General features: G+C 56.3%; 1 protein-coding gene across 2 annotated transcripts in view; it reads right to left on the bottom strand.

Moving 5' to 3' along the window:
- The window catches only part of HIF3A (hypoxia inducible factor 3 subunit alpha), a gene marked incomplete at its 5' end in the record, with an annotated part of 37,947 nt that extends 13,893 nt beyond the window's left edge, over nucleotides 1-24,054 (bottom strand). Inside the window, 11 exons of one of the 2 annotated variants that reach the window (XM_084905963.1) lie at nucleotides 4-108; nucleotides 1,257-1,447; nucleotides 2,388-2,506; nucleotides 7,663-7,810; nucleotides 7,996-8,102; nucleotides 9,476-9,684; nucleotides 11,067-11,179; nucleotides 11,478-11,562; nucleotides 14,684-14,829; nucleotides 17,087-17,277; nucleotides 23,997-24,054. In XM_084905963.1, coding sequence (XP_084762089.1) covers nucleotides 4-108; nucleotides 1,257-1,447; nucleotides 2,388-2,506; nucleotides 7,663-7,810; nucleotides 7,996-8,102; nucleotides 9,476-9,684; nucleotides 11,067-11,179; nucleotides 11,478-11,562; nucleotides 14,684-14,829; nucleotides 17,087-17,277; nucleotides 23,997-24,022 — 1,440 coding nt within the window. Of the gene's footprint in view, nucleotides 1-3; nucleotides 109-1,256; nucleotides 1,448-2,387; nucleotides 2,507-7,662; nucleotides 7,811-7,995; nucleotides 8,103-9,475; nucleotides 9,685-11,066; nucleotides 11,180-11,477; nucleotides 11,563-14,683; nucleotides 14,830-17,086; nucleotides 17,361-23,996 lie in introns of those variants that run through there. The other variant, XM_084905962.1, reaches the window with a different exon arrangement.
- Nucleotides 24,055-24,908: the final 854 nt, after the last annotated feature.

Raw genomic sequence — 24,908 nt, 5'->3', positions numbered from 1 at the left:
TACCTGAGCTACAGCTAGGTCTGTCTCCACTGCCTCAAGGTCTTTCCCAGAGGCCAAGACCTTGTGTGCCTTCTCCACGCCCACAAGAGGCTTGTCCGGGAGATCGGCCTGTGAGGGGACAGAGGAGAGACAGCTCTTAAGCCTGGGAGATGTCCGTAGTAAGACAATCTAGACCAGTGGTCGGCAAACTGCGGCTCTCGAGCCACATGCAGCTTGCGAGCTGAGGTTTGCTGCTCTGTTGATGAATGAGTTTGCCAACCACTGACCTAGACTCTCGATTCCAATAATGACAGGCTGTTGTTGTTCCTTGTGATTAAGCCCCTATCCCAGTGGTCAGCAAGCTCTTTAGTCAACAAATGTGTGGCTCACAAGCTGCAGTTTGCCGACCACTGGTCTAGACATTTGAGCTCAGGAGTAGAAGGGAGGGTCAAATTTCAAAGAGCTGGACACCTAGAGGGTCAAATAGCAAATGCAAATGATGTCGGAACCCGGGTGTTCAAAGTGTCCGGAATAGGTCAACAGGAAAAACATCAAAGGTTTGAGAGACCAGAGCCCGAGGCCAAGCCCGGCAGGCCCTCTGGGGTTAAAGGTCTTGGATTCTGGGGAAAACCATGCAGAGTAATGCTATGTCAAGGGCGAAGAGGGAAGTCCAAGGTCACAACCTAGTTTTGTGGTGGAGAGAAGATATTTGGGGGCATAGGGTCGGGATGAGGAAAGTCAATATGGACCCCTGAGTCAAAGGTCAGCCTGTCTGGACTCTTACGTGAAAACAGTGACCGCTGTGGTCTATTGAGCACCTATAGGTGTCAGGTTCCTACTAAGGTCTTCCCGTGAACCCTCACGATAGCCAATGAGGTGGCTGTTTGCCTTTGTCCAAACTTTACAGGTGAAGAAACCGAGGCCCTTGTCCAGGGTAACACAGCTGGTGAGTGGCAGATTCGGGGTTTGAATGCAGAGTTGTGTAATTTAAGACATTAGATGTTCTTGCGTCTTTGAAGTCCAAGTTCAGAGAGCCTGGTGCTTTGTCACAAGCGGGGAGGGGGTCACCCCCCGCCAATCCAAGCACGTCCCAGGTTTGGGTCCAGATTGCAGTTGAACAATCTGGAATCTAGGTCTTAAGGAGACCCCGGGACCCATGTCATCCCCAACCTTCCCACTACAGAGACGGAGAAACTGAGGCCCAGAGAACAGCAAGGTTCACGTCAAAGAACTAAGCAGCCTGGACCCTCAGGGCTCCGGTGTGAGGGATCACTTACCGGAAGGGGGCTCGGGGGGCGCCGTGTGGCTGGGGGGGCGCTGGGGGTGGCAGCTACCGAAGTCCCGTCGAGGATCGGTGCCAGGAGGCGACGGAGGTCGGGGCTGCAGAAGCGGCGGGGGTCGGCGGCCAGGGCGGCCTCGCTCAGGGCAGGGGGGTGTAGGAAGGCCAGGATCCGGGGACCAGACGTGTCTGCAGGGCACATGGAGATGGGGAGGACACAGGATGGTACCCAGGGCTGAGGGGCAGAGTCCTCCCCTCTCATCCCCAGGGAGCTTAGTTGACATCTTCAGCACCCAATCAGGGCGGACACCATTCCCAGCGCTGGGGAGCTGGGTCCTGGGTGCCTTCCCTTCGGCTGTCAGGGGCAACATGGGGTGGGGAGGGCACACAGTAAGTAGGCCTGACAGAGTAGCAACTGCCCACTGGTGGGGCAATACTCCACTATTTAAACTCAACGTGGGTAGACCCCGTTCCCCAGCGGCACAGAACAGCCTTCGGCCACTTGGCTCTGGAGGGAAAAGACTGGCCCGAGGCCCTCAGAACTGTCCTAACATCCCTGCAGGCCAAGGCACCGCCCGAGCCAGTTCTGAGCCGGAAATGGAAAGGATGCTGCCGACCCCACACCACACCCAGGAGCCTGGTCCGCCGGCAGCAGCTCGGAGCAGGTGAGGCCTTGAAGAATAAGCAGAGAGGGAAGCTCATCTCGGGCTGGGGGCCGGGGGCCGGGAGAAGGAAGAGGGAGGAAGGAACCAGATCAGGGAGGGCCAAGATGCCTGAAAGCCAAAGAGCAGTGAAGCGGGAGGCGGGGAGGGAAGGGCGGGCGCAGAGGGGAGCCAGCGGGTTTCAGAGCAGAGAGCACAAGACTGAAGCAACCACCCCAGGGTCACAGGAAAGGAGGGAGGGCAGGAGAGAGCAGAGCTTTCTGGGCAGAGGAACCGGCATGTGCAAAGGTCCTGAGGCATGAAAGGGGCTGGCAAGGCCCTAGAGCACCATGGGAGCTGGTGTGGTCTTGAGGTAAGAAAAGGAAGGAGGCAGGAGGCAGGTCATACAGGGTAAACCATGTTAAGGCACCTGGGCTTTCTCCTAAGCATCCTGGGGACACCCCCCCCTCTCAGCCCCAGCCCCATACCAAGGCTGCCCCGAGGATTAGGGGTGTCCTTCTGAGAGGGGGTGGCCCGCTGCAGGGGTCTGCGAGGGCGTCGCTCCGTTTGCTCCAGGGACAGCACCACTCCGGTCTCTTCCACCCGGCTGGGTCAGGGCAGAAAGGGGAGGGGAGTCAGGGGGGTCCGTGCCCGGCCCAGGCAGCCCCCTCGGATGATGTCCTGTCGCAGGAGGCAATCCCATCAGGGGCAGGAGGGCATTGCACAGAAAATAATTTGCCACATTTACTTGTTTCTGAATGTAAGGATTTGATTTGTCTCTTAGTGCTTTTTTTTTTTTTTAACATTTTCAAAAAATATATATGTTATTGATTTAAAAAAAAATATATTTTATTGATTTTGTACAGAGAGGAAGGGAGAGAGATAGAGAGCTAGAAACATCGATGAGAGAGTCATCGATCAGCTGCCTCTTGCACACCCCCTACTGGGGATATGCCGGCAACCAAGGTACATGCCCTTGACCGGAATCGAACTCGGGACTCTTCAATCCCCAAGCCGACGCTCTATCCATTGAGCCAAACCAGTCCTGGCTATTTTATTGATTTTTTTATAGAGAGGAAGGGAGAGGGATAGAGAGTTAGAAACACCGATGAGAGAGAAACACCCATCAGCTGCCTCCTGCACATCCCCTGACTAGGGATGTGCCAGCAACCAAGTACATGAGCTTGACTGGAATCAAACCTGGGACCTTTCAGTCCCCAGGCCGATGCTCTATCCACTGAGCCAAACAGGTTTTGGCTTGAATGCTTTTTATTATAATAGCATTTAAAAGAAAGTTATGTGTGTCTTCCCAATCTCCCTCTGTGGAAGGAAAGACAGAAAAAAGAATTGGCACTGCTGAGACTGGTTTGGCTCAGTGGATAGAGCATCAGCCTGTGGACTGAAAGGTCCCAGGTTCGATTCCAGTCAAGGGCATGAACCTTGGTTGCAGGCACATCCCCAGTACGGGGTGTGCAAGAGGCAGCTGATCGATGATTCTCTCTCATCGATGTTTCTAGCTCTCTATCCCTGTCTCTTCCTCTCTGTAAAAATTCAATAAAATATATTAAAAAAAAAAAAAAAAAGAGTTGGCACTTGGTACAACTTGGGTAGAGAGAGGAGGCCAAGGGGGAGTGGGTAGGGAACTGAGGGGCAGAGACAGGGAAAATAAAAGGCATAAAAGTGAAATATCCTCTTTATATATATTTATTCATAAACTTTCATTAAAATGTATTCATGAAGAATATATATGTAACATCCCTATGTTACCAAATATGAAGACTTGATAGGGATATATTTTAATTAATAAGATTTTATTTATGAAGATTCTATTCATAGATGTTCAAGGGAATGGCCATATTAATACATCCCTTTTTTCCTTTTTAAAAAAGTATATTTTATTAATTTTTTACAGAGAGGAAGAGAGAGGGATAGAGAGTTAGAAACATCAATGAAAGAGAATCATCAATCAGCTGCCTCTTGCACACCCGCTGCCAGGGATGTGCCCGCAACCAAGGTACGTGCCCTTGACTGCAGTCGAACCTGGGACCCTTCAGTTGGCAGGCAGATGCTCTATACACTGAGCCAAACCGGTTTTGGCTAATACATCTTTCTTACGTCCCCGCGCCTCCCTTCCCTGCAGTCTCGAGCTGCAGAGACAATCCAAATGTCCCTGAGCAAACTGGCTTCTGGAGAATTGGTCTGTGGCCTGGCTGAGGACCAGGCCCTCATTTGCATCTCATTTGCATGACACTATCCAGGACACAATGTGGGTGGTCCTCTTGCCAGCTCTTAGAGAAGCTATGATCCCCCCTCCCCCCGCAATCCGGGCTGGAAACATCCCCCTGTAGGCTGCACCAAAGCCACCCACCCCCTTTGAAAAGCACAGGCACACACAGTACACACGCACACACAGTACACACGCACACACACTGGGAACACACAGGCACAAACAACAACACTCAAATATGCCCATGCATGTACAAGGACAGATAGGTGCACATGTTCCATACACTCAGGCTGGCACATGGAGTTCACTCGTTCATTCTTTCCACAAACATTTCCTAGACAATCAGTACCGCTTAGGAGTTAAGAGCGAGGGCTCTGCAACCAGTATGGCCTGGGTTCAAATCCCAGCTCTGCCACTTAGGGGCTGTGTGACCTTGAGCATGTGGCTGAACCTTTCTGGGCCTCTGTTTCCTCCTCTAGAAAGAAGGAATAATGCCGAGGCCGGTTTGGCTCGGTGGATGGAGCGTCGGTCTGCGGACTGAGAGGTCCCGGGTTCGATTCTGGTTGGGGGCATGCACATTGGTTGTGGGCACATCCCTGGTGTGGGGTGTGCGGGAGGCAGCTGATCGATGTCTCTCTCTCATCGATGTTTCTAGCTCTCTATTTCTCTCCTCTTCCTTCCTCTCTGTAAGAAATCAATAAAATATTAAAAAAAGAAAAAGAAGGAATAATAACAGTACCTTCTCCCCAGGTTGCTATGGGGCTTAAATGAGCTAATATATGTACAAGGGGAGGGGCGTAGACTTTACAAAGCATAAGCAACGATACTCACACAGCCGCGCGCTGTACAATAGGTACGCAGCACTGAGGATGATTTACACCTCAGGCTCCTCAATTCACTGTTACTACTGAAATGCCTATCATTCCTCACCCATTTTCTGCCAGTAAAACCGAAATCTCCAGGCCTGCTCTTTGCTTAGAGTGCAAAACTGAAAGCCCAGGGCCCGGCCATATGAATCAAAGGAGTTTCCGGGAAAGATGGAGGTAGGTCTCTCCTCTTTCATTGTCTGTAAGTTATTCTAAGATCCTGATTTGAAGAGGTGTTGAAGCGAGAACATTTGAAAGAGGATCGGTTTGTTTTCATGTGCAAAAGACATATACGAATACTCCTGTTACCAACTTCTATTTTCTAATAGAAATCTCTCCTTGATCAAAAAGACCTGGGAAAGCCCTGGCTGGTTTGGTTCAGTGGATAGAGCATCAGCCTATGGACTGAAGGGTCCCAGGTTCGATTCCGGTCAGGGCACATGCCTAGGTTTCGGGCTCGATCCCCAGTAGGGGACATGTAAGAGGCAGCCGATCAACGATTCATTGTCATCATTAATGTTTCTATCTCTCTCTCCCTCTCCTTTTCTTTCTGAAATCAATAAAAATACATATTAAAAAACAAACAAACAAAAACAAAAAAACAAAAAACACAACCCTGGGAACATTCCTAAGACTTCAGAAATTGGTGCCATGTTCCAGAAGGTTATCATAAAAAAAAAAAACTGTCACTCTCATCTGGCTGGAGTGGCTCAATGGCTGAGCATTGACCTATGAACCAGGGAGATCACGGTTCAATTCTGGTCAGGGCACATGCCTCATGGTTGCAGGCTCAATCCCCAGTGGGGGGAATGCAGCTGATCAATGATTCTCTCTCATCATTGATGTTTCTCTTTCCCTCTCCCTTCCTCTCTGAAATCAATAAAATATATTTAAAAAAAGAAAAGGAAAGCTATCATTCTCTCTGTCTTAGGTGATTAACTAGAGGCCCAGTGCACAAAATTTGTGCACGGGTTGGGTCCCTAGAGGCTGCCAGCTGCCTCCTTTCCCCCAGCTGCCTGCTGCCTCCGGCCAGGTTGGGGCTGGCTGTGGGGAGGAGCTGGCTGGCCCCACCCCCTGGTCAAACTCCTGGTCAAATTCCCAGTCGAGGGGACAATTTGCATATTAGGCTTTTATTATAACACATGTGCTATCTTTGTTACCATGTTGTTATGGTAGAAAACTTCTAAGATACGCAATGGGGAGGAGGGGTATGGTTTACTATGACACTTCCATTAGAATGGCTAAAATGAAAACCAAGCAAACTCTGCCCAGAGCGGCTCAGTTGGTTGAGCATTGTCCTGTGCACTGAAAGCTTGCCAGTTCGACCCTCCAGTCAGGGCATATGCTCAGGTTTCAGGTTAGGTCCCTGGTTGGGGCGCATATGGGAGGCACCAATCATTGTTTTTCTCTCTCCCTCTCTCTTCCTCTTTCTCTCAAATCAATAAAAACATATTTTCAGGTGAAAATGGTTTGGCTCAGTGGAAAGAGTGTCGGCCTGCAGACTGAGAGGTCCTAGGTTCGATTCTGGTCAAGGGCATGTACCTTGGTTGCGGGCACATCCTCAGTGGGGGGTGTGCAGGAGGCAGCTGATCGATGTTCTCTCTCATCGATGTTTCTAACTTTATATCCCTCTCCCTTCCTCTGTAAAAAGTCAATAAAATACATTTTAAAAAAACCAACAAAAAAAACATATTTTCATGCTTTAAAAGAAAATTGATAAAACCAACCAAGACAAAAAGAGCCGATACAAAATGCTGTGCAGCTGCAAGGATACAACCGGAAGCCTCTTACATGGCTGATGGAATGCAAAATGGTAAGCCGCTCTGGAAAAACAGTTGGGTAGTTTCTTACAAAGTTAAATATACACTGACCACATGACCCGTTCATTCCACTCCTCAGAGTTAGCCGAAGAGAACTGAAAACATATAGTTTCACAAAGTCTTGTGTGAGAATGCTTACAGTAGCTTTTTAAATAATCACTCAAAATAGGAAACAGCCCAAACATGGACGAGAGAGAAACATCCACCAGCTGCCTCCTGCACACCCCCCACCGGCGATAGGCCTGCAACCAACGTACATGCCCTTGACCGGAATCGAACTCAGAAGTCACTGAGCCAAACCAGCGAGGGCAACACCTCAATTTTTTTTTTTAAAAAAAGCAAAACAAGTCCCCATGAACCTACTAGATTTCTTTTTTTTTTTTTTAAATATTTATTTTATTGATTTTGTACAGAGAGGAAGGGAGAGAGATAGAGAGTTAGAAACATCAATGAGAGAGAGTCATCGATCAGCTGCCTCTTGCACACCCCCTACTGGGGATATGCCTGCAACCAAGGTACATGCCCCTGACTGGAATCGAACCCGGGACCCTTCAGTCCCCAAGCCGACGCTCTATCCATTGAGCCAAACCGGTTTTGGCTAGATTTCTTATTTTAACATGAATATAGTCCTTTTAATTTAAAAGAATAGCCTATGTACTTATTACATTCATATGCACACACAGACCCCTGTGTGTTGTCACACATGTTCCATACACAGGTATGTGTGTACACTCTCACACATGTGTGCACACTATGCAGCCACACTTGTGCGCGCGCGCGCACACACACACACACACACACACACACACACACCTGTTCACACACACAGACCAGACCCAGGAGCGCTTACCTGATGAGGAAGTGGACGCAGACGATACTCTCAGACTGGGGGCCCCGGCCCCCCGACACCACTGTGGCCTGGGTCTGGGTCCACAGGTAGCCACCACTCCGTGCCAGGAAGCGATACCGCCCGGTTACTGCCTGGCCCTTGCTCAGCACTGGGGAGGGGAGGGGACGGGGAGGACTCAGGGCCACCGAAGGGGCCCCTGGGGAGAGAAGGCTCTGGGGGGAGGGGGTTCGGTGTGAGGGGCCAGGGGGGACCGGGTTCCTCGGGGACCGGGGAGCGGGGAGCTAGCTGGTATTGGCAGGCTCAGGCCCGGGGAAACAGAACCCGCACACATACAGGTGTGGATGCTCTGGCCCACGGCGTCGGAGTCCAGCGCGTGGATGTACTCGTACGCGGAGCAGCCGATCAGGTCATCGGGGCGGTAGCCAGCGACGTCGGCAATCCTGGGGCAGGTACAGCGGAGCCTGGTCAGTTCAACTCGCTGGGGGCAGGGGCAGGGGACCCAGGGATGAAGCCAGCGAGACAGACAGAGCCAGGCTTGTCATGTAGAGAAAGGGAGAGAGTGAGGAATAGGAAAAGAGGAGAGTGTGGCAGAAACCGGTTTGGCTCAGTGGATAGATAGAGCGTCAGCCTTTGGGCTGAAGGGTCCCAGGTTTGATTCCGGTCAAGGGCATGTACCTTGGTTGCAGGCACATATCCATTAGGAGGTGTGCAGGAGGCAGCTGATGGATGTTTCTCTCTCATCGATGTTTCTAATTCTCTCTCCCTCTCCCTTTCCCCGTGTAAAAAAATCAATAATAAAAAAAAAAAAAGAGAAAGATCTGAGAGAATGAATAGAAATAGAAAGTAATAATGATGTTCATGGCTTAAAAAAAATAGACACTTCTGTCGTGCTTTGTACCAGGCAACTCACTGAGCGCTCAGAACAGCTGCGCACAGTAGGTTCTGTTAGCATTCTGTAAGACAGTGACACGTGTGGCGCAGACGGTGAAACCATTGGGCCAGGGACACACAGCCAGGATTTAAACCCAAGCAGCTCGAACCCCGAGTCACCATTCCTGAGTACAACGCCAGGGTGAGGAAAAGAGGGAAGATGCAGCAAAGTGAAGGGAGGGAGGGAGGGAGTGAAGAGCAGAAGGAAGAGAGGAAAAGAGAGAAAGACAAAGATGGAGTGAGAACTAATAACGACAGTTTGTTGAGTGCTTACTGCCTGTTGGGCACGGTCCTAACTTTTTAAAAAATATATATTTTATTGATTTTTTACAGAGGGAGAGGGATAGATTAGAAATATTGACGAGGGCGTTGGGGGGGGGGAATGGAAAGATATGTACACATATAATATCTTAATAAAAAAATAAAAAATAAAAATAAAATAATAAAAAAAATATCGATGAGAGAGAAACATCAATCAGCTGCCTCCTGCACACTCCTTAATGGATATGTGCCCACAACCAAGGTACATGCCCTTGACCGGAATCGAACCTGGGACCCTTCAGTCTGCAGGCCGATGCTCTATCCACTGAGCCAAACCGGTTAGGGCTGGTCCTAACTTTTTCACGTGAATTGACGCATTTTAGGAGAGCAATAGACAGGGAAGGAGAGAGAGAGAGAGAGAGAGAGAGAGAGAGAGAGAGAGAGAGAGAGAGAGAGAGAGAGAGAGAGAGAGAGAGAGAGCGCAACAGACAGACAGGGAGAAACCAAGAGAGAGCAGCAGAGAGAGAATCAAAGATAAAAAGACACACAGAAACCTCGGTGACTTGGGCAGAGAGGAAGAGGCGGAGTTGGGGAGGGGTGGGGAGTAGGAGGGCCCGCCCACCTCTCATCGCAGTAGGTGAACTTCATGTCCAGGCTGTGGCGGCTGAGGAAGGCCCCCCAGCCCAGCGGGGGCTCCAGGCTGTCCGGGTGGGGGATGGCTTCACAGATGAGCACCAGGCATTGCAGGGGGGGCTCCAGGCTGGGGCTCCCGGCCGAGGAGGTCTGTGCAGGGGGCGTGTAGACCCTCAGGTGTCCAGAGCAGTGCAGCACCTGGAGGCGGAGGGGCGAGGCGGGAGGCGCGGGGGCCGGGGAAGCCGCGGGGCTGGGGGATATGCCTCTGTGGGCCCCACGGGGAGCAGAGAAGAAACCCCTGAGGACGGGGGGACCCCAGCCCCAACCCCACAGGGGCCCCACCTCAGGGGCTTCTGAAGAACTCCAGATTTTAAGACACAGGGAGGTCCGAGGGCCCCGATACCAACCCCAGGGAGACTCTAGGCCAGTGGTTCCCAATGTAGGGCACACGCCCCACAGGGGGGCAATTTGCTTTTTTAAAATATATATATATATATTTTATTGATTTTTTACAGAGAGGAGGAGAGAGGGACAGAGAGTTAGAAACATCAATGAGAGAGAATCATCGATCAGCTGCCTCTTGCACAACCCCTACTGGGGATGTGCCCGCAACCAAGGTACATGCCCTTGACCGGAATCAAACCCGGGACCTTTCAGTCCGCAGGCGGACGGTCTATTCATTGAGCCAAACCGGTTTCGGCATGGGCAATTTGCTTTTTTTGGGGGGCAATTCGAGAATGAGTTATTTACAGTGAAATCTTTTGCATTTCTTATGGCTCGAGGGGCCTCGTGTACAGTGAGTATATAAATATGTATTATGACATATTTATGCATTCCGGTTCTCTATTATATGTTTTGAAACTTCATTTATTATTTTTTCATATCACTTCATATTATTATTATTATTTTTAAAAACAATTTCTTAGTGATTTCTTCCTCAGTCCTTCAACTGCCCTTTCGTTCTTTTTTTAAAAAAAATATATTTTATTGATTTTTTACAGAGAGGAAGGGAGAGGGATAGAGAGAAACATCAATGAGAGAGAAACTTCGATCAGCTGCCTCCTGCACACCCCCCACTGGGGATGTGCCTGCAAAGGTACATGCCCTTGACCGGAATTGAACCCGGGACCCCTCAGTCCGCAGGCCGATGCTCTATCCACTGAGCCACACCGGTTTTGGCTCGTTCTTTTATTTTTCTCTTTTCATGGATGCCACGTTCTTTGGAGGCTTGTTGAGACCAAGTTCATGGCCTTTCAGGCTTCCTCCCTGTGAACAGGAGCTCACTTTTTGAAGAGTAAGAAGTATATGTCACAGGGGGAATCTAGATTTTAGGGGTGCTTAGGTGGGGCGTGGCCAAAAAAGGGCTGGGAACCACTGCTCTAGACCCATCCGCCTGGGACACCCCCGGCCCACAGAGATTTGTGCTAAGAAGGGATCCAGGGCCCCCCACCGCCCCAATGCCATGGACACCCAACGGCCTGGGAGACCCCTGGACCTGGGAGACCCCTGGACTCCAACCCCCGCAAGACTCTGCGGTCAGCCTGGCCCCAGCAGGCCCCCGCCAGCCAGGCCCTGCCCACCTTCCAGGTGGCCGCCTTGAGGTTGAGGGTGCGCCCGCGGCTGGTGAGGGTGCTCTTCATGCGCAGCGAGAAGCTCCGCTCCGTGGGGGGCTCCGGCTTCCTTTTGGACAGGCCTGGGGGGGCCGTGGGGGCGGGTGGGGGGGAGGCAGGTCAGGGCAGCTCCGGACAGGGCCGGCCCAGCTCCCTCCGGCGTCCTGGGCGCCCACGTCTCCCAGCCTCTTCCCCACACTCAGAGCTGCACCCCGCGAGGCGGGGCCTGCTCCTGCCCACCCCGGGGCAGGGCCGTGGCTGCTTCCCGTGTTTTTCAATCCAGCATCCAGAGGCAGAGGGGCCGGGCGGGGGGGGGGGGCGGGGGGGCGGGGAGCCTCGGCTCCCGCAGTCTGAGGGGGACAGAGGCCTCCGGGCACTCACTGAGCCGCGGCGTCAGGGCGTCCTGGAGCTCCTCCTGGTCGCAGGGGTGGATGAAGTCAAAGATGCTGTGTCCGATGAGTTCCAGCTGAGGCGGGAAGCAGGGCGTCACGGAGGAAGCAATTCTCCAAGGCCGCTGGCCCACCTCCGCCTTCCCAGCCCATCACCCAGCACCCAGCCTGAGTCAGGAGCCTGGGCTGTGTCAGCAGCCTCCTCCCTCCCTCCCTCCCTCCCTCCCTTCCTTCCTTCCTTCCTTCCTTCCTTCCTTCCTTCCTTCCTTCCTTCCTCCCTCCCTTCTTTCCTCCCTTCCTTCCTCCGTTCCTCCCCTCTTCCCTCCCTCCTTTCCTTCCTTCCTCCCTCACTCCCTTCCTTCCCCTTCCCTCCTCCTCTCCTCTCCCCCCCTCCCCTCCCCTCCCTCCAGCATATTGCTTCCCAGGCCCGGGTCTAGATGTGGCCTCATCGCAGTGACCACAAAGAAAGTCCCTGCCTCTCAGAGCTTGCTGGCTAGTGAGGGAAGATGGCCCAGTAGACAAAACGAAACACATATTTACAAAATAATATACTAAGAAACATGAAGGAAAAATAAAGCAGGGTAAGGCGATGGACCGAAGGGATGCTATCGTATTTATTTATTTTGGGGCGATGCTGTTTCAGAGACAGTGAGTCAGGGACGGTTTCTCTGAGGAGGGAATGTGGCCGGACAAAGCCAGCGAGGTGGTCTCGTGGCTCCGGGGAGCAGGGTGTTCTGGGAAGCAGAACGGCAAGTGCAAAGGCCCTGCGGTGAGACCCCACTCACATCCCACCTGTTCGGCCAGCCAAAGACCCAGCTCCTTTTCCCAATTCAGGCAATGAGCCTAGTGCCGGGGGTGGGGTTGGGGGAGGTCAGGGATGAGGGGGTGAGAGGGGATGGGAGTTTGGGGGGGTGGTGGGCACAGATGGAAAGGGAACCACATAGCTCATAGCCCAGCGGTGATGGGGAACAGGGTTGGGTGAGACCTCCCTCCTCTGACAGCACCTCATTTAAAAAAAATATATACATTTTATTGATTTTTTACAGAGAGGAAGAGAGAGGGATAGAGAGTTAGAAACATCAATGAGAGAGAATCATCGATCAGCCACCTCTTGCACAACCACTACTGGGGATGTGCCCGAAACCAAGGTACATGCTCTTGACCGGAATCGAACCTGGGCCTTTCAGTCTGCAGGCCGACGCTCTATCCACTGAGCCAAACCGGTTTCGGCCAGCACCTCATTTGTAAAAAAATAACTTACTTTTATTTATTGATTTAATGTATTTTATTGATTTTACAGAGAGGGAGAGGGATAGCTAGAAACATGGATCAGCTGCCTTGCACACCCCCTGCTGGGGATCGAGACTGCAGCGAAGATCCATGCCCTTGACCATAATCGAACCAGGGACCCTTCAGTCCACAGGCCGACGCTCTATCCATGGAGCCAAACCGGCTAGGGCTGACAGCACCTCTTGTTGCTGGATTTGAGTCTTGACTCTGCCACTTTCTAGCTTTGGGACCTGGGGACTTCCATCTCTCTGAGCCCAAGAGGTTAGGCTGGAAGGTCAAACTGGCACCCAGAGTGGGTAACAGGCAGGGAAAAGGAGCAGCATGAAGCCCTGTCCTGTGACCTAGGAGACACAATGGCAGCTCTCTCATGCGGCCGGCTCTAGGGATTCGCTGAAATCTCTTCTACTCCATAAGTGTCTCTTGTCTGTCTTCCCATCCTCAGGCTCCGACTCTTCTCCCACCCACCTCCCTGAGGCTCTCCCAGCCTCTAGTTCCACTTGCTCCCATTCTATCTCTGTGCAGCATTTAGAGGGGTCTCTCTAAAACAGGAATCTGGCCCTAGCCGGTTTGGCTCAGTGGATAGAGCACCAGCCTGTGGACTGAAGGGTCCCCAGGTTCAATTCCAATTAAGGGCACATGCCTTGGTTTTCCGGCTCGATCCCCAGTAGGGGGCGTGCAGGAGGCAGCCGATCAATGATTCTCTCTCATTATTGGTGTTTCTATCTCTCTCTCTCCCCCTGCTCCCTTCTGCTCTGAAATCAATAAAGATATATTTCAAAAAATAAAATAGAAACATGGTTCTCCCTCTCTAACGCAACCTCTCTTTTGCTTAAAATCCTCCCAGGGCTCACCAGTGGCCTGAAACTAAACCTCCCTTGACCCTAATTCTCTGCCCCTCCTGGCCCCTCTAGCCTATTTTCTCTCATCTTCTTCCATTGTACTCTGCACCTAACCAGGATAAATGTCTTTATTTCCCAAAATGATCTGTGTTTTTTTGTTGTTTTTTTTTTAAAAAAATATATATATTTTAATGATTTCAGAGAGGAAGGGAGAGGGAGAGAGATTGAACATCAGTGATGAGAGAGGATCATGGATCAGCTGCCTCCTGCACGCCCCCCACTGAGGATAGAGCCTGCAACCTGGGCATGTGCCCTGGACTGGAATCCAACCCGGGACCCTTCAGTCCATAGACCGACACTCTACCCACTGAGCAACACCAGCCAGGGCCAAAATGCTCTGTTTTACCTCACCTCTAAGTCATCGGATATTCTGTTCCCTCGGTTATCTATATTTCTAGTCTTTGCTGGCCCATTCTCCAGACCTTTTGACTGGCTTAAGTCTTTCAGGTTTCAGCTCAGATGTTTTCTCCTGGAAACCCTAGCTTCCCTCCAGGATATATTTTAAAAAATAAAATAGAGCCGAGACCGGTTTGGCTCAGTGGATAGAGCATTGGCCTGCAGACTGAAAGGTCCCAGGTTCGATTCCGGTCAAGGGCATGCATCTTGGTTGCGGGCACATCCCCGGTGGGGGGTGGGCAGGAGGCAGCTGATCGGTGACTCTCTCTCATCCCCAGTAGAGGGTGTGCAAGAGGCAGCTGATCGGTGACTCTCTCTCATCGATGTTTCTAACTCTCTATCCCTCTCTCTTCCTCTCTGTAAAAAATCAAAAAAATATATTTAAAAAAAGAAATAAAATAGAAATCTGATTCCCCATCCCTCCAGGTGGGGTCAGGTACGCACCCCCCCTGGGCCTGCCCAGACCCCTCGGCTGCCCCCTCCCAGCCCTGAGCATTTTGAGGCTCCTTCTGTACTGCGGACCCCACCAAGGCAGGGCTGAGGCGGTCCAGGTCACCTCTGTATCCCAGCAGCCCCTGCTCAGACCAGGCACAGAGCCCGCAGCGCTTCTCACCTGACTGAGGCCCAGGTGTTTGCTGACATTCTCCGACAGGTAGGCCATGTCGCCCTCGGCCGTGAGCACCATGACGAAGCCCTCCAGGGCCTTCAGGTAGCAGGCGTCCAGGGGCTCCAGCCCTGCTCCCACCTGGTTCCACTCCCCTGGCGTCCAGGCCAGCATGGGTGGGGGCATCTCCCGTCAGCCATGGGCCCCACGGGCCAGCTCCCTTCGGCCTTCCCTCACTCAGAGGACATTACAGGCACCCCAGGGGAGGGGGACACCCCCCAGCGGCTTGGAACCCCGAGGGCAGGGCCACCGAAGACTGGAATTCTCAGGGAGTGGGGCCTCTCAGGGGGACAGATTCTAAGGCGGTGGGGTCTCCCAAGGGGCTGGAACTCTCAGGGGGACAGGATTCCAAGGGCATGATATTCCAAGTGGTCAAAACGCTGAGGGGCCAGGGCTTAGGGGGAGTCAGAATTTTAAGGGGCCCCGGATTCTTGGGGCAGGGCCTTTCCCGTGGGCAGAGTTCTAAAGGAGCCGAGAGGCCCAGGTGGCAGCATTCTTAGGGGGCGGAGCCTCCCAGACACTTAAAGCTCTTGGGGGCACAGAAATGTAGTGGGCGGAGCCTGAGAGGATGACTCTGCTTTCCACATAAGGGATCTTTTCAAGGGCCCTGGAGCCCCTAGGGATGTGTGTGTGTGTGTGTGTGTGTGTGTGTGTGAGAGAGAGAGAGAGAGAGAGAGAGAGAGAGAGAGAGAGAGAGAAAGAGCCTCCTGCAGAGTGGAATTCTGGGGACAAGCAATAGAACTAGGGATCTGGGAGGGGAAGGGGGACTTTCCCAAGTAATTAAAAACTGTGCCGAGAAGCTCCCAGGGATATTTATTATAGGGGGACGAGGCCCTGCCTAGGAAGTCTACCTGCAGCCCACATCCCAAGGGCTGAGGAGCGTTAGGGAGTTAGCCCGCCTCCTATCCCGCAGATTTCTAAGGGGGCAAAGCTTCCCAAGGGTGCATTCCAGGGGGTGGGGCCTCACTAGTGATGAACACCTAAGGGGGCCAGGGAAGTGGATTCCAGGAGGGCTGGGGATCCGCAGGGAAGATGTCAGGGAGCGGGGCCTCGACGCGGAGGCGGGGGGTGGGGGGCTGGGGGGGTGGGGGGGGTGGGGAGACCTGGCCTCCCGGGGGCGGGGCCTCCCGTGGTGGGACTCCCGGGGGCGGGGCCTCGTGGGGGCGGGACCTGGCCTCCCGGGGGCGGGGCCTCCCGCGGTGGGAATTCCCGGGGGTGGGGCCTCCCGCGGTGGGACTCCTGGGGGCGGGGCCTCCCGCGGTGGGAATTCCCGGGGGCGGGGCCTCCCGCGGTAGGAATTCCCGGGGGCGGGGCCTCCCGTGGTGGGACTCCCGGGGGCGGGGCCTCGTGGGGGCGGGACCTGGCCTCCCGGGGGCCGGGTCTCCCGGGGTGGGAATTCCCGGGGGTGGGGCCTCCCGCGGTGGGACTCCTGGGGGCGGGGCCTCCCGCGGTGGGACTCCTTGGGGCGGGGCCTCCCGCGGTGGACTCCTGGGGGCGGGGCCTCCCGCGGTGGGACTCCTTGGGGCGGGGCCTCCCGCGGTGGACTCCTGGGGGCGGGGTCTCCCGCGGTGGGACTCCTTGGGGCGGGGCCTCCCGCGGTGGACTCCTGGGGGCGGGGCCTCCCGCGGTGGGACTCCTTGGGGCGGGGCCTCCCGCGGTGGACTCCTTGGGGCGGGGCCTCCCGCGGTGGACTCCTGGGGGCGGGGCCTCCCGCGGTGGGAATTCCCGGGGGCGGGGCCTCCCGCGGTAGGAATTCCCGGGGGCGGGGCCTCCCGTGGTGGGACTCCCGGGGGCGGGGCCTCGTGGGGGCGGGACCTGGCCTCCCGGGGGCCGGGTCTCCGGGGGTGGGAATTCCCGGGGGTGGGGCCTCCCGCGGTGGGACTCCTGGGGGCGGGGCCTCCCGCGGTGGGACTCCTTGGGGCGGGGCCTCCCGCGGTGGACTCCTGGGGGCGGGGTCTCCCGCGGTGGGACTCCTTGGGGCGGGGCCTCCCGCGGTGGACTCCTGGGGGCGGGGCCTCCCGCGGTGGGACTCCTTGGGGCGGGGCCTCCCGCGGTGGACTCCTTGGGGCGGGGCCTCCCGCGGTGGGACTCCTTGGGGCGGGGCCTCCCGCGGTGGACTCCTTGGGGCGGGGCCTCCCGCGGTGGACTCCTTGGGGCGGGGCCTCCCGCGGTGGACTCCTGGGGGCGGGGTCTCCCGCGGTGGGACTCCCGGGGGCGGGGCCTCGTGGGGGCGGGACCTGGCCTCCCGGGGGCGGGGCCTCCCGCGGTGGGAATTCCCGGGGGCGGGGCCTCCCGCGGTGGGACTCCTGGGGGCGGGGCCTCCCGCAGTGGGACTCCCGGGGGCGGGCTCACCTGCGGCGCAGAGGCGGCGCATGCGCAGGTAGCTGACGGTGAGGCGCATGATGGACGCCTTGTCCAGGTGAGCGCTGACCCCGCGCGCGAAGGGCAGCGTGCGCGCCAGCTGGTACAGCACCTCGGTCTCCTGGCTGCGCCGGCTGCGGGCCGCGTCCCGCGACTTTTCCCTGCGCAGCTCCGCACTGGACCTGCGGGCAGGGGCGGCGTTCAGGGGCGGCCCCGCGGGGAGGGAAGGGGGCGGACGGGACGGGCACGCGGGGCGCTGCCACATGGGGCGCGGGCTCGCAGCTCCCGAAGCGAAGCGCTCGGGGCCTGGAGCGGCTCTGCAGAGGGGCTGCTCCTAGCGCCGGGCTTTATCTGCCCTCCGGTGCCCCACAGGCCCGTTTGGTCCCCTCCCAGACTTATCTGCTGTTCTCCCCCCCCGCCCCCCCCCCGGCTTGGGACGCCTGGGGGACAGGGGGGGCCGCCTGGGGGACAGGGAGGCCTCCAGGGGGACAGGGAGGCCGCCTGCGGGGAGGGGGCTGGCCCAGCTGGCCCGGAGCCAGGGAAGGGAAGGAGCGGGGAGAAGCTGCCTGCAGCTGGCCAGACCCCCTGCCCTCCAGCCTGCCAGAACCCCCTCTCCTGACCTTCCCCTCCTCAGCTGAGCTGAGTCCTCAGAATCTGGGAGGACAGAGCTCGAAGTCCAGGGACCCACCACCAGCAGGGGCCCTGCAGGGCGGGCGACTGGACGCTGCAAACCAACGTGCAGCCCGCAGCTAACCGCTCCCCCTGCCCTTGCACCCGCTTCTAATGCCTGGATTCCGCGAGTGGAGTGGGGAGGGGGGGGGGTAGAAGGATGAGCGTTTCTTTCAGATATATATGACCCTTATTCCGCTTCTGCTATTATGTCAGTCCACACGCCACGTGGGTGACTTATAGTAACCCATCTAGAGCTCAGACATCCCTAGAAGGAAAGTCACATCGCCATCGAACAGGCGAGGAAACCGAGGCACAGAGCAGGGCTGCGTTTGCCCGTAAGGAGTGAAGCAGGGGCGTTAACACTTCTATTTTCTCTGTCTTTCTGGCTCCGGGTTTTTCTCCAGGTTTTAGTGCTTCTCTCTGTGTCTACCGCTGTCTTAAAAGTCAAACTCCAGGTCTATCTGAATCCAAACTCTATAGTTTTATATATATATATATTTCAGAGAGGAAGAAAGAGGAAGAGAGGTAGAAACATCAATGATAAGAGATAATCATGGATCAGTGGCCTCCAGCACGCCCCCTACTGGGGATCAAACCTGCAACCTGGGCATGTGCTTCGGGAGTCAAACCTGACCTGGTTCATAGGTCGATGCTCAACCACTAAGCCACACTGGCCAGGCCAAACTCTATAGTTGTTATTAAAAAATTTTTTTAAAATAGATTTTTATTGATTTTTTTACAGAGAGGAAGGGAGAGAGATAGAGAGCTAGAAACGTTGATGAGAGAGAAACACTGACCAGCTGCCTCTTGCACACCCCTTACCGGGGATGTGCCTGCAACCAACGTACATACCCCTGACTGGAATCGAACCTGGGACCTTTCAGTCCACAGACCAACGCTCTACCACTGAGCCAAACCGGTTTTGGATATAGTTGTTATTTTTTTTAGGTTGTAGAGTACATTACACATAGCATCTATAATCGTACCTATATTTATAATAGCGATAATAGCCCTATCCGGTTTGGCTCAGTGGATAGAGCGTCTGCCTGCGGACTGAAAGGTCCCAGATTCAATTCCGGTCAAGGGCATGTACCTTGGTTGCAGGCACATCCCCAGTAGGGGGCGTGCAAGAGGCAGCTCTGATGGATGTTTCTCTCCCATCGATGTTTCTGACTCTCTCTCCCTCTCCCTTCCTCTCTGTAAAAAAAATCAATATAATAGCGATAATAATAAATTATAAATATTATTATAAATATTTTATAATAATAAAAACATAATATACTAATTAGACCAGATGGCCGAACAGTGGGCCACCCTCAGGCGACCATCCGGGACCACACTATGACGCCCACTGGCGCCAGGCCAGCCAAGGTAGGTGTGATGTGATTGGTTGGGGCGGTGGGCTGCAGCGGGTGGGCGGGGCCTCCTTCTGCAAGGGAAGCCGGGTCCTGGGTGCCATAGGGAGCCCCTGTAGGCAGCCAGGGGGAGAAAGGCCTTCTCTTGCACAAATTTCGAGCATCGGGCCTCTAGTGAATAATAAGCAGCTAGGATTTGCTAAGCATTTCTGTGTCCGGCACTGTACTAAGTACTCTGCCTTTCTGTACATATTCACGCCTAGGAGAGCTCTAGGCAGGAGGCAGCTTAAGCCTCCACTTTGCGATGGGGAAACTGAGGCTCTGAAAGGTGAGCTCCTGTGCTCCAGAAGTCACAGAGCCAGAAACTGGCAGAGCTGGGATTCGAACTCAGGCAGGGAGGTAAGTTCCAAAGCCTTCATGCTTCTACCAGTAATTCCTGCCGTGTGACCCACACCCCAGGGGAGCGGGCCTCTGAGAGGGGAGGCTGACCCTCCCTAGAAACCAGAGGCCGCTTCTGGGGGTGGCATCAACCTCACTCCCCAGCGGGAGACCTGCAGCCCCACCCACAGACACCAGCGGAGGAGCGGGGAGGATCTGTCCTGCGGACTGCGGAGGGCAAAGACATCGCTGGCCAGGAGGGGGGTGGAGGGAGCCAGCGACGGCCCCCATCCCTCCCCTCCCAGCTGGTGGGGGAGCAGGGCCTCCAGTCCTGCTCTGCCCGGAGGACATTCCGTCCTGTCCCGTGCTGGTTCGGTTCCAGCCCTGTTTGTCATCCTGTCCCGGGGTGGGGTGGGCGGGCCTCCCGGAGTTGGAGGAACTGGGAGTGGGGAGGGTGGGCGGGAACGGGGGTGAGGCCGGCCCCCACCGCCCAGGCAGCTGGGCTCTGCAACCTTCTCTATGGCCGGCTTCTCCCTCCGCAGAGGGAACCAGCTGGTGCAGACCCTCCTGCCAGCTCCCAGCCGGCTCTCTGACAGGAAGTGTGGGCCTCCCGGCGGCTTCGCAGACGCCTGGGTCCCCGGCCCCTCCCACTGCGCAGAGCGGGCTCGCTCCTCCGGCTCAGGGTTCCCGCCGGACAACATGTCTAATGAGCTGTGTGGCCTCGGACAAACGGCACAGCCTCCCGGAGCCTAATGACACCACCTACCTCCCAGGGTTCTTGTCTTTATTTATTTTTAAATGCTTTTATTGATTTAAGAGAGAGAGGGAGGAAGGGAGGAAGGAAGAGAGAGAGAGAGAGAGAGAGAGAGGACATGGATGCTGCCTCCTGCCTGCCTCCGACTGGGGATCAACCCAGGCATGTGCCCTGACTGAGAATCAAACCAGCAACCTTTGGGTGCGTGGGATGATGCTCAACCCACTGAGCCACATTGGCCAGGGCCTCACATGTTTTTTTTTTTTTTTTTTAAATATATTTTATTGATTTTTCACAGAAAGGAAGAGAGAGGGATAGAAAGTTAGAAACACCGATGAGAGAGAAACAGCTGCCTCCTGCACACCCCCTATTGGGGATGTGCCCACAACCAAGGTACATGCCCTTGACTGGAATCGAACCTGGGACCTTTCAGTCCGCAGGCTGACGCTCTATCCACTGAGCCACCGGTTTCGGCCACACGGTTCTTTTAAACATTAGATGAGTTAATATATTTCAAGGGCTTAAAAGAGGGCCTGCCAAGTGGTGAGTGCTCTAGAAAGGTTATTATTATTATTATTATTATTATTATCACCCCCCTCCCCTCTGTCCCCATCAGAGATGGAAGGCTGGGGCGCAGGAGGCACTGGGAGCCTCGGTGCTCATTCCCAGGCGAGGTGTGTGCACAGTCACCTACAGGACTTGCACACGAGCACTGCCGGGAAAGACTAAAAAATAGCGATGGTAACACCATCGATGGTGTTGGTGTACGGAGCACTCACGGAGCCGGAGACCTCAGTAAGTCCCCTTCAACAGGCGAGTGACCTTCCTGCCGCAGGGGCATCACAGGCCCGGGGGACCCAGCGGCCAATCCCAGGTCCCCCACCAGCGGCCAGCCCTGCTCGAGGCGGCTCAGTTAGTGGGACCCTGAAGCTCCTGGTATTTTCCCTGAAAAGCAAGCAGGAGGTGATGGCCACACTGCCCTCAGCAGCAGCCGCCGCCGCCTTAACAGCCAGGCTGCCTGTTTCCACCCAGAGCTCCGTCTGAGCTGAACTCGGTTTACTGACTATCAGGGTGGTGTCCCGGTCCCAGGATCTGTTCCCTCACTGCTCTTCAACTTGCCGAGGGCCGGGGGAGGGGACGCATGGCTGATATTTTTCCAGGACACAAAACAGGGGCTCAGAGAGACCGTCGCTGGCATGGGGCCACCCAGCCAGGACGCGGGGGGACTGGGATTTGAACCCTGGCTTTAGGGGCCTGAGCTCTTTAAATGCCTTGGCAGGTGTGCCCACGCGAGGGATCCCTGCCCTGCCCCCTCCTTTGCCCAGGGGCCTCCGTCCCTTCCCCCCCGCTGTCCCGTCCCCGCTGCCTCCGGATTTCCCCAGCTGGACAGTCTCCCCCGCTGGCCCGGCGCCCGGCCTGCTCCAGCCCCCTGGCACCCTGCCCAGCTCGGGACGTGCAGCTGGAACCCTGCCACCCTTCCTCTGTTCCAGCAGAGAACAGGGGGTGGGGCCCGGGCCGGGAGGCCCCAGGGTGAGGCCCCAAAACGGGGACTGAAGCCCAGTCCTCCGCCCCTCCTCCCCCAACCGGGAGAGGGAGAAGCTGGAACTGGCCACCTGTGAGCGGAGGCCCCGGGGAAAGCGGGAGACCCTGTCCATAGTCAGGGCTGCTCCTGGGCCTCTCCTCTGACACCAAGCTGGGTATGGGGGATGGAGGTGGGAGGGGGGGTCTTGCAAAAAAAAATGCAGAGGATCTGGGAGGTTCAGGCTGTCTGTGGGTGAGAGCCCTCTTGACACTGTCCAGAGGTGGCCCGAGAGGCCAGCGGCAGGGGATGGATTTGAGGAGGGATTTGGGGTGTGGGCCAGGAGGCGCCTCCCGGCTCCCCGACTTCCTCATTCCCGGGGACACGGTAATCCGGTGGGGTGCCCATACCAGAACATAGGGCTTGTGGGCAGGGAGCCCATCAGGAACTTCCCAGCCGAGACCGGTGTGGCTCAGTGGATAGAGCGTCAGCCTGCGGACTGAAAGGTCCCAGGTTCGATTCCGGTCAAGGGCATGTACCTTGGTTGCGGGCACACCCCCAGTAGGGGGCGTGCAGGAGGCGGCTGATCCATGTTTCTCTCTCATCGATGTTTCTAACTCTCTATCTATCCCTCTACCTTCCTCTCTGTAAAAAATCAATAAAATATATTAAAAAAAACAAACAAAAAACTTCCCAAGAACATCCCTGACCAAGGTGGATGGCATCGCCCAAGCTGGAAGAAGGGAGGGGGGTGAGGGGCTATGGGGTCGGGGGGGCACGCACCATCGCCCAGGCCCCCTTTGGCCCAAGAGCCATCGTAGGGGTGCGGAGGGGACGGAGTGTGGCTGGGACCCGGGTGGGGATTATGAGTGAGGGGTGTGTGGTGATGGGATGACACCCGGGGAGAGGACTGGCCTTCAGTGGGGAGGGGAGAGCATCCTGCTCAGCCCAGAGGGGCCCTGCCCAGCCAGGAGGGGGCGCTGGGAGGGGGAGGGCCAGGCTGGCTCCTTAGGAATGGGATGGAGTTCCCTAATGGGCCCAGAGCCAGAGACTGGAAAGGATTTGGGGGGGGGGGGCGGGCGGGGGAGGAGGGAGATTGCTGAAGGGGGAGGGTGAAAAACATGGGGGTGTGGACGGATCCAATCAAACCCGGGAATCCAGGGAGGAGGGAGGGAGGGGGTGAGGCTTCCCCGATGCCTCAGATTGGAGAGGGGAAGCCAAGGGGCTGGGGCACTCTATGGGGTCCCCGGGCAAACCCAGCCAGGTCGGCCTCTTGGCAGAGGCCCCAGAGCACAGGTCCCCCCCCCCCTCTGCACCTGCTGGAGCTGAACACAGACACCTCCCTCTGCCCGGGTGATCCGCTGAGCAATGCAGGAGGCTCCTCGTAACCAGGCACAGCGCCCTCCTTTGGGTCCCCCCCCAAAAAGCGGGGTGCGCCCCCTCCCGTGGTCCCAGGAGCCGGTGGGGTGGAGGAGGGACGGGCAGGTCTTTGGCAAGTGGGCCAGGCTGTCCCTCGGTTACCAAAGGGGGTGACCCCACCCTTCAAAAGGCCACAGAAAGGCCCTGGGGGTGGGGGTGGGGTCCCAGGTAGCTTTTGAAAGGTGACCCCTTCTGAGTATTTCTAGGGAGCTCACGTTTGGGAGACTGCGCCAGGAAGGATCCAACTAAAGGGGACCTCTCTCTTCTCTTGGACCCAGGAGCTGAGCCCCCATTCCCGGGATTCCCTAGGTCTGGGAAGGCTCCAGCTGGGTGTGCCCTACACTATACCCTTAGGATCGCAAGGGTCTGGTGGCGAAGGACAGCCTCAGTGTAGGGGGTTCAGAGGCCAGAGGAGTCAGTATGGGGAGCGAAAATGCCTTCTGGAGAAGTCCGGGAACCGCTCACACAAAACACCCCCTTTTCCACGGAGACCCCGAGTGTCATCCCCAACCAGGACGGGTAACGAATCCGCAGCAGCAAGAAGTCAGGGATCGCGACTCTGAAGTCACTCCTGGTGGCAAGAGGCGGGGCTGCCAGGGTCTGGGGTAAACCCCCCGGCCCCCCCACCCCCCCGCCTCCTGTACCCCTGCAACCCCCTAGGGTGGAGGTGCGCAGAGACGTGCCTCCCACCGCTCTTTTCGGGGTGTCCTTGAGTTGCACCCAAGCACCCCCTCCACCCGGGCCAGGGGTCCCTCAAAGCAGAGCCCCCCAGTTTCATCATGCCGGCCCCTGAAATCCCAGTACCTTGCGCGCTGCAGCCCCAGCGCCATGGCTCGCGCGTCGCGGCTCGGGCGCCCTCGGAGGCCCGCAGCCCCCTCCCCTGCCCGGCGAGCCCCCTCCCCAGACCCGCCCCCGCCGCGGGATTGGCTGCTCCACGCCCGGCCCGCGGCTCTGATTGGTCGGACCGTCTGTCACTTCCGAGGGAGGGGCGGGACCAGAGGCGAAGTCTTGGAAGGCCGGGGGAGGGGGGAACACACCCCCTCCTGACCACGCCCCCTTCTCAGCGGAGTCGCCTCCTGGCCCAGCCTCTGCCCTGGCGTCCCGACACCAATGCTCTTCGGATGCACCCAGTTAATTCTGTTCCTTACCCCCGAGTCCCACCCTCTAACCCCACCCCGCTCACCCCTCCATTTCCTCCTCCTCCCCCTCCCCCTGTTGGGCCCCTTCGACCTCCAGTCCCAGGCCCTCCAGTCGTCCCGCTCTGCCTCCTCTCGCCTCTTCCTTTTTCTTCTTTTTCTTTTATTGATTTTTCACAGAGAGGAAGAGAGAGGGATAGAGTCAGAAACATTGATGAGAGAGAATCATCAAATGCCCACAACCAAGGTACATGCCCTTGACCGGAATCGAACCTGGGACCTTTCAGTCCGCAGGCCGACGCTCTATCCGCTGAGCCAAACCAGTTTCAGCATCTCTCGCCTCTTCCTTATCCATGGAGTCCCCACTTCTCCCCGATAACCCCACCCCACCCCACTCCACCCCACCCCACCTGGCCCCAGTTCTACAAACTCCCCCTGGACCTCACCATCACCTCTGTCCCCAGGAGCTGTCCTCATCCCTGCATTCTGCCCTCACTCCTCCACTTGGGCATCCCCCGTGGCCCCAGGCCCCACCTGTGTGCCTCTCTCACCCCCCTTGCAGGTTCCCACGGCTGAACGG

This window comes from Pipistrellus hanaki, assembly GCF_964339955.1.
Source record: "Pipistrellus hanaki genome assembly, chromosome: 15".
NCBI lineage: Eukaryota > Metazoa > Chordata > Mammalia > Chiroptera > Vespertilionidae > Pipistrellus > Pipistrellus hanaki.
This window is presented reverse-complemented; position numbering and strand designations above follow the sequence as displayed.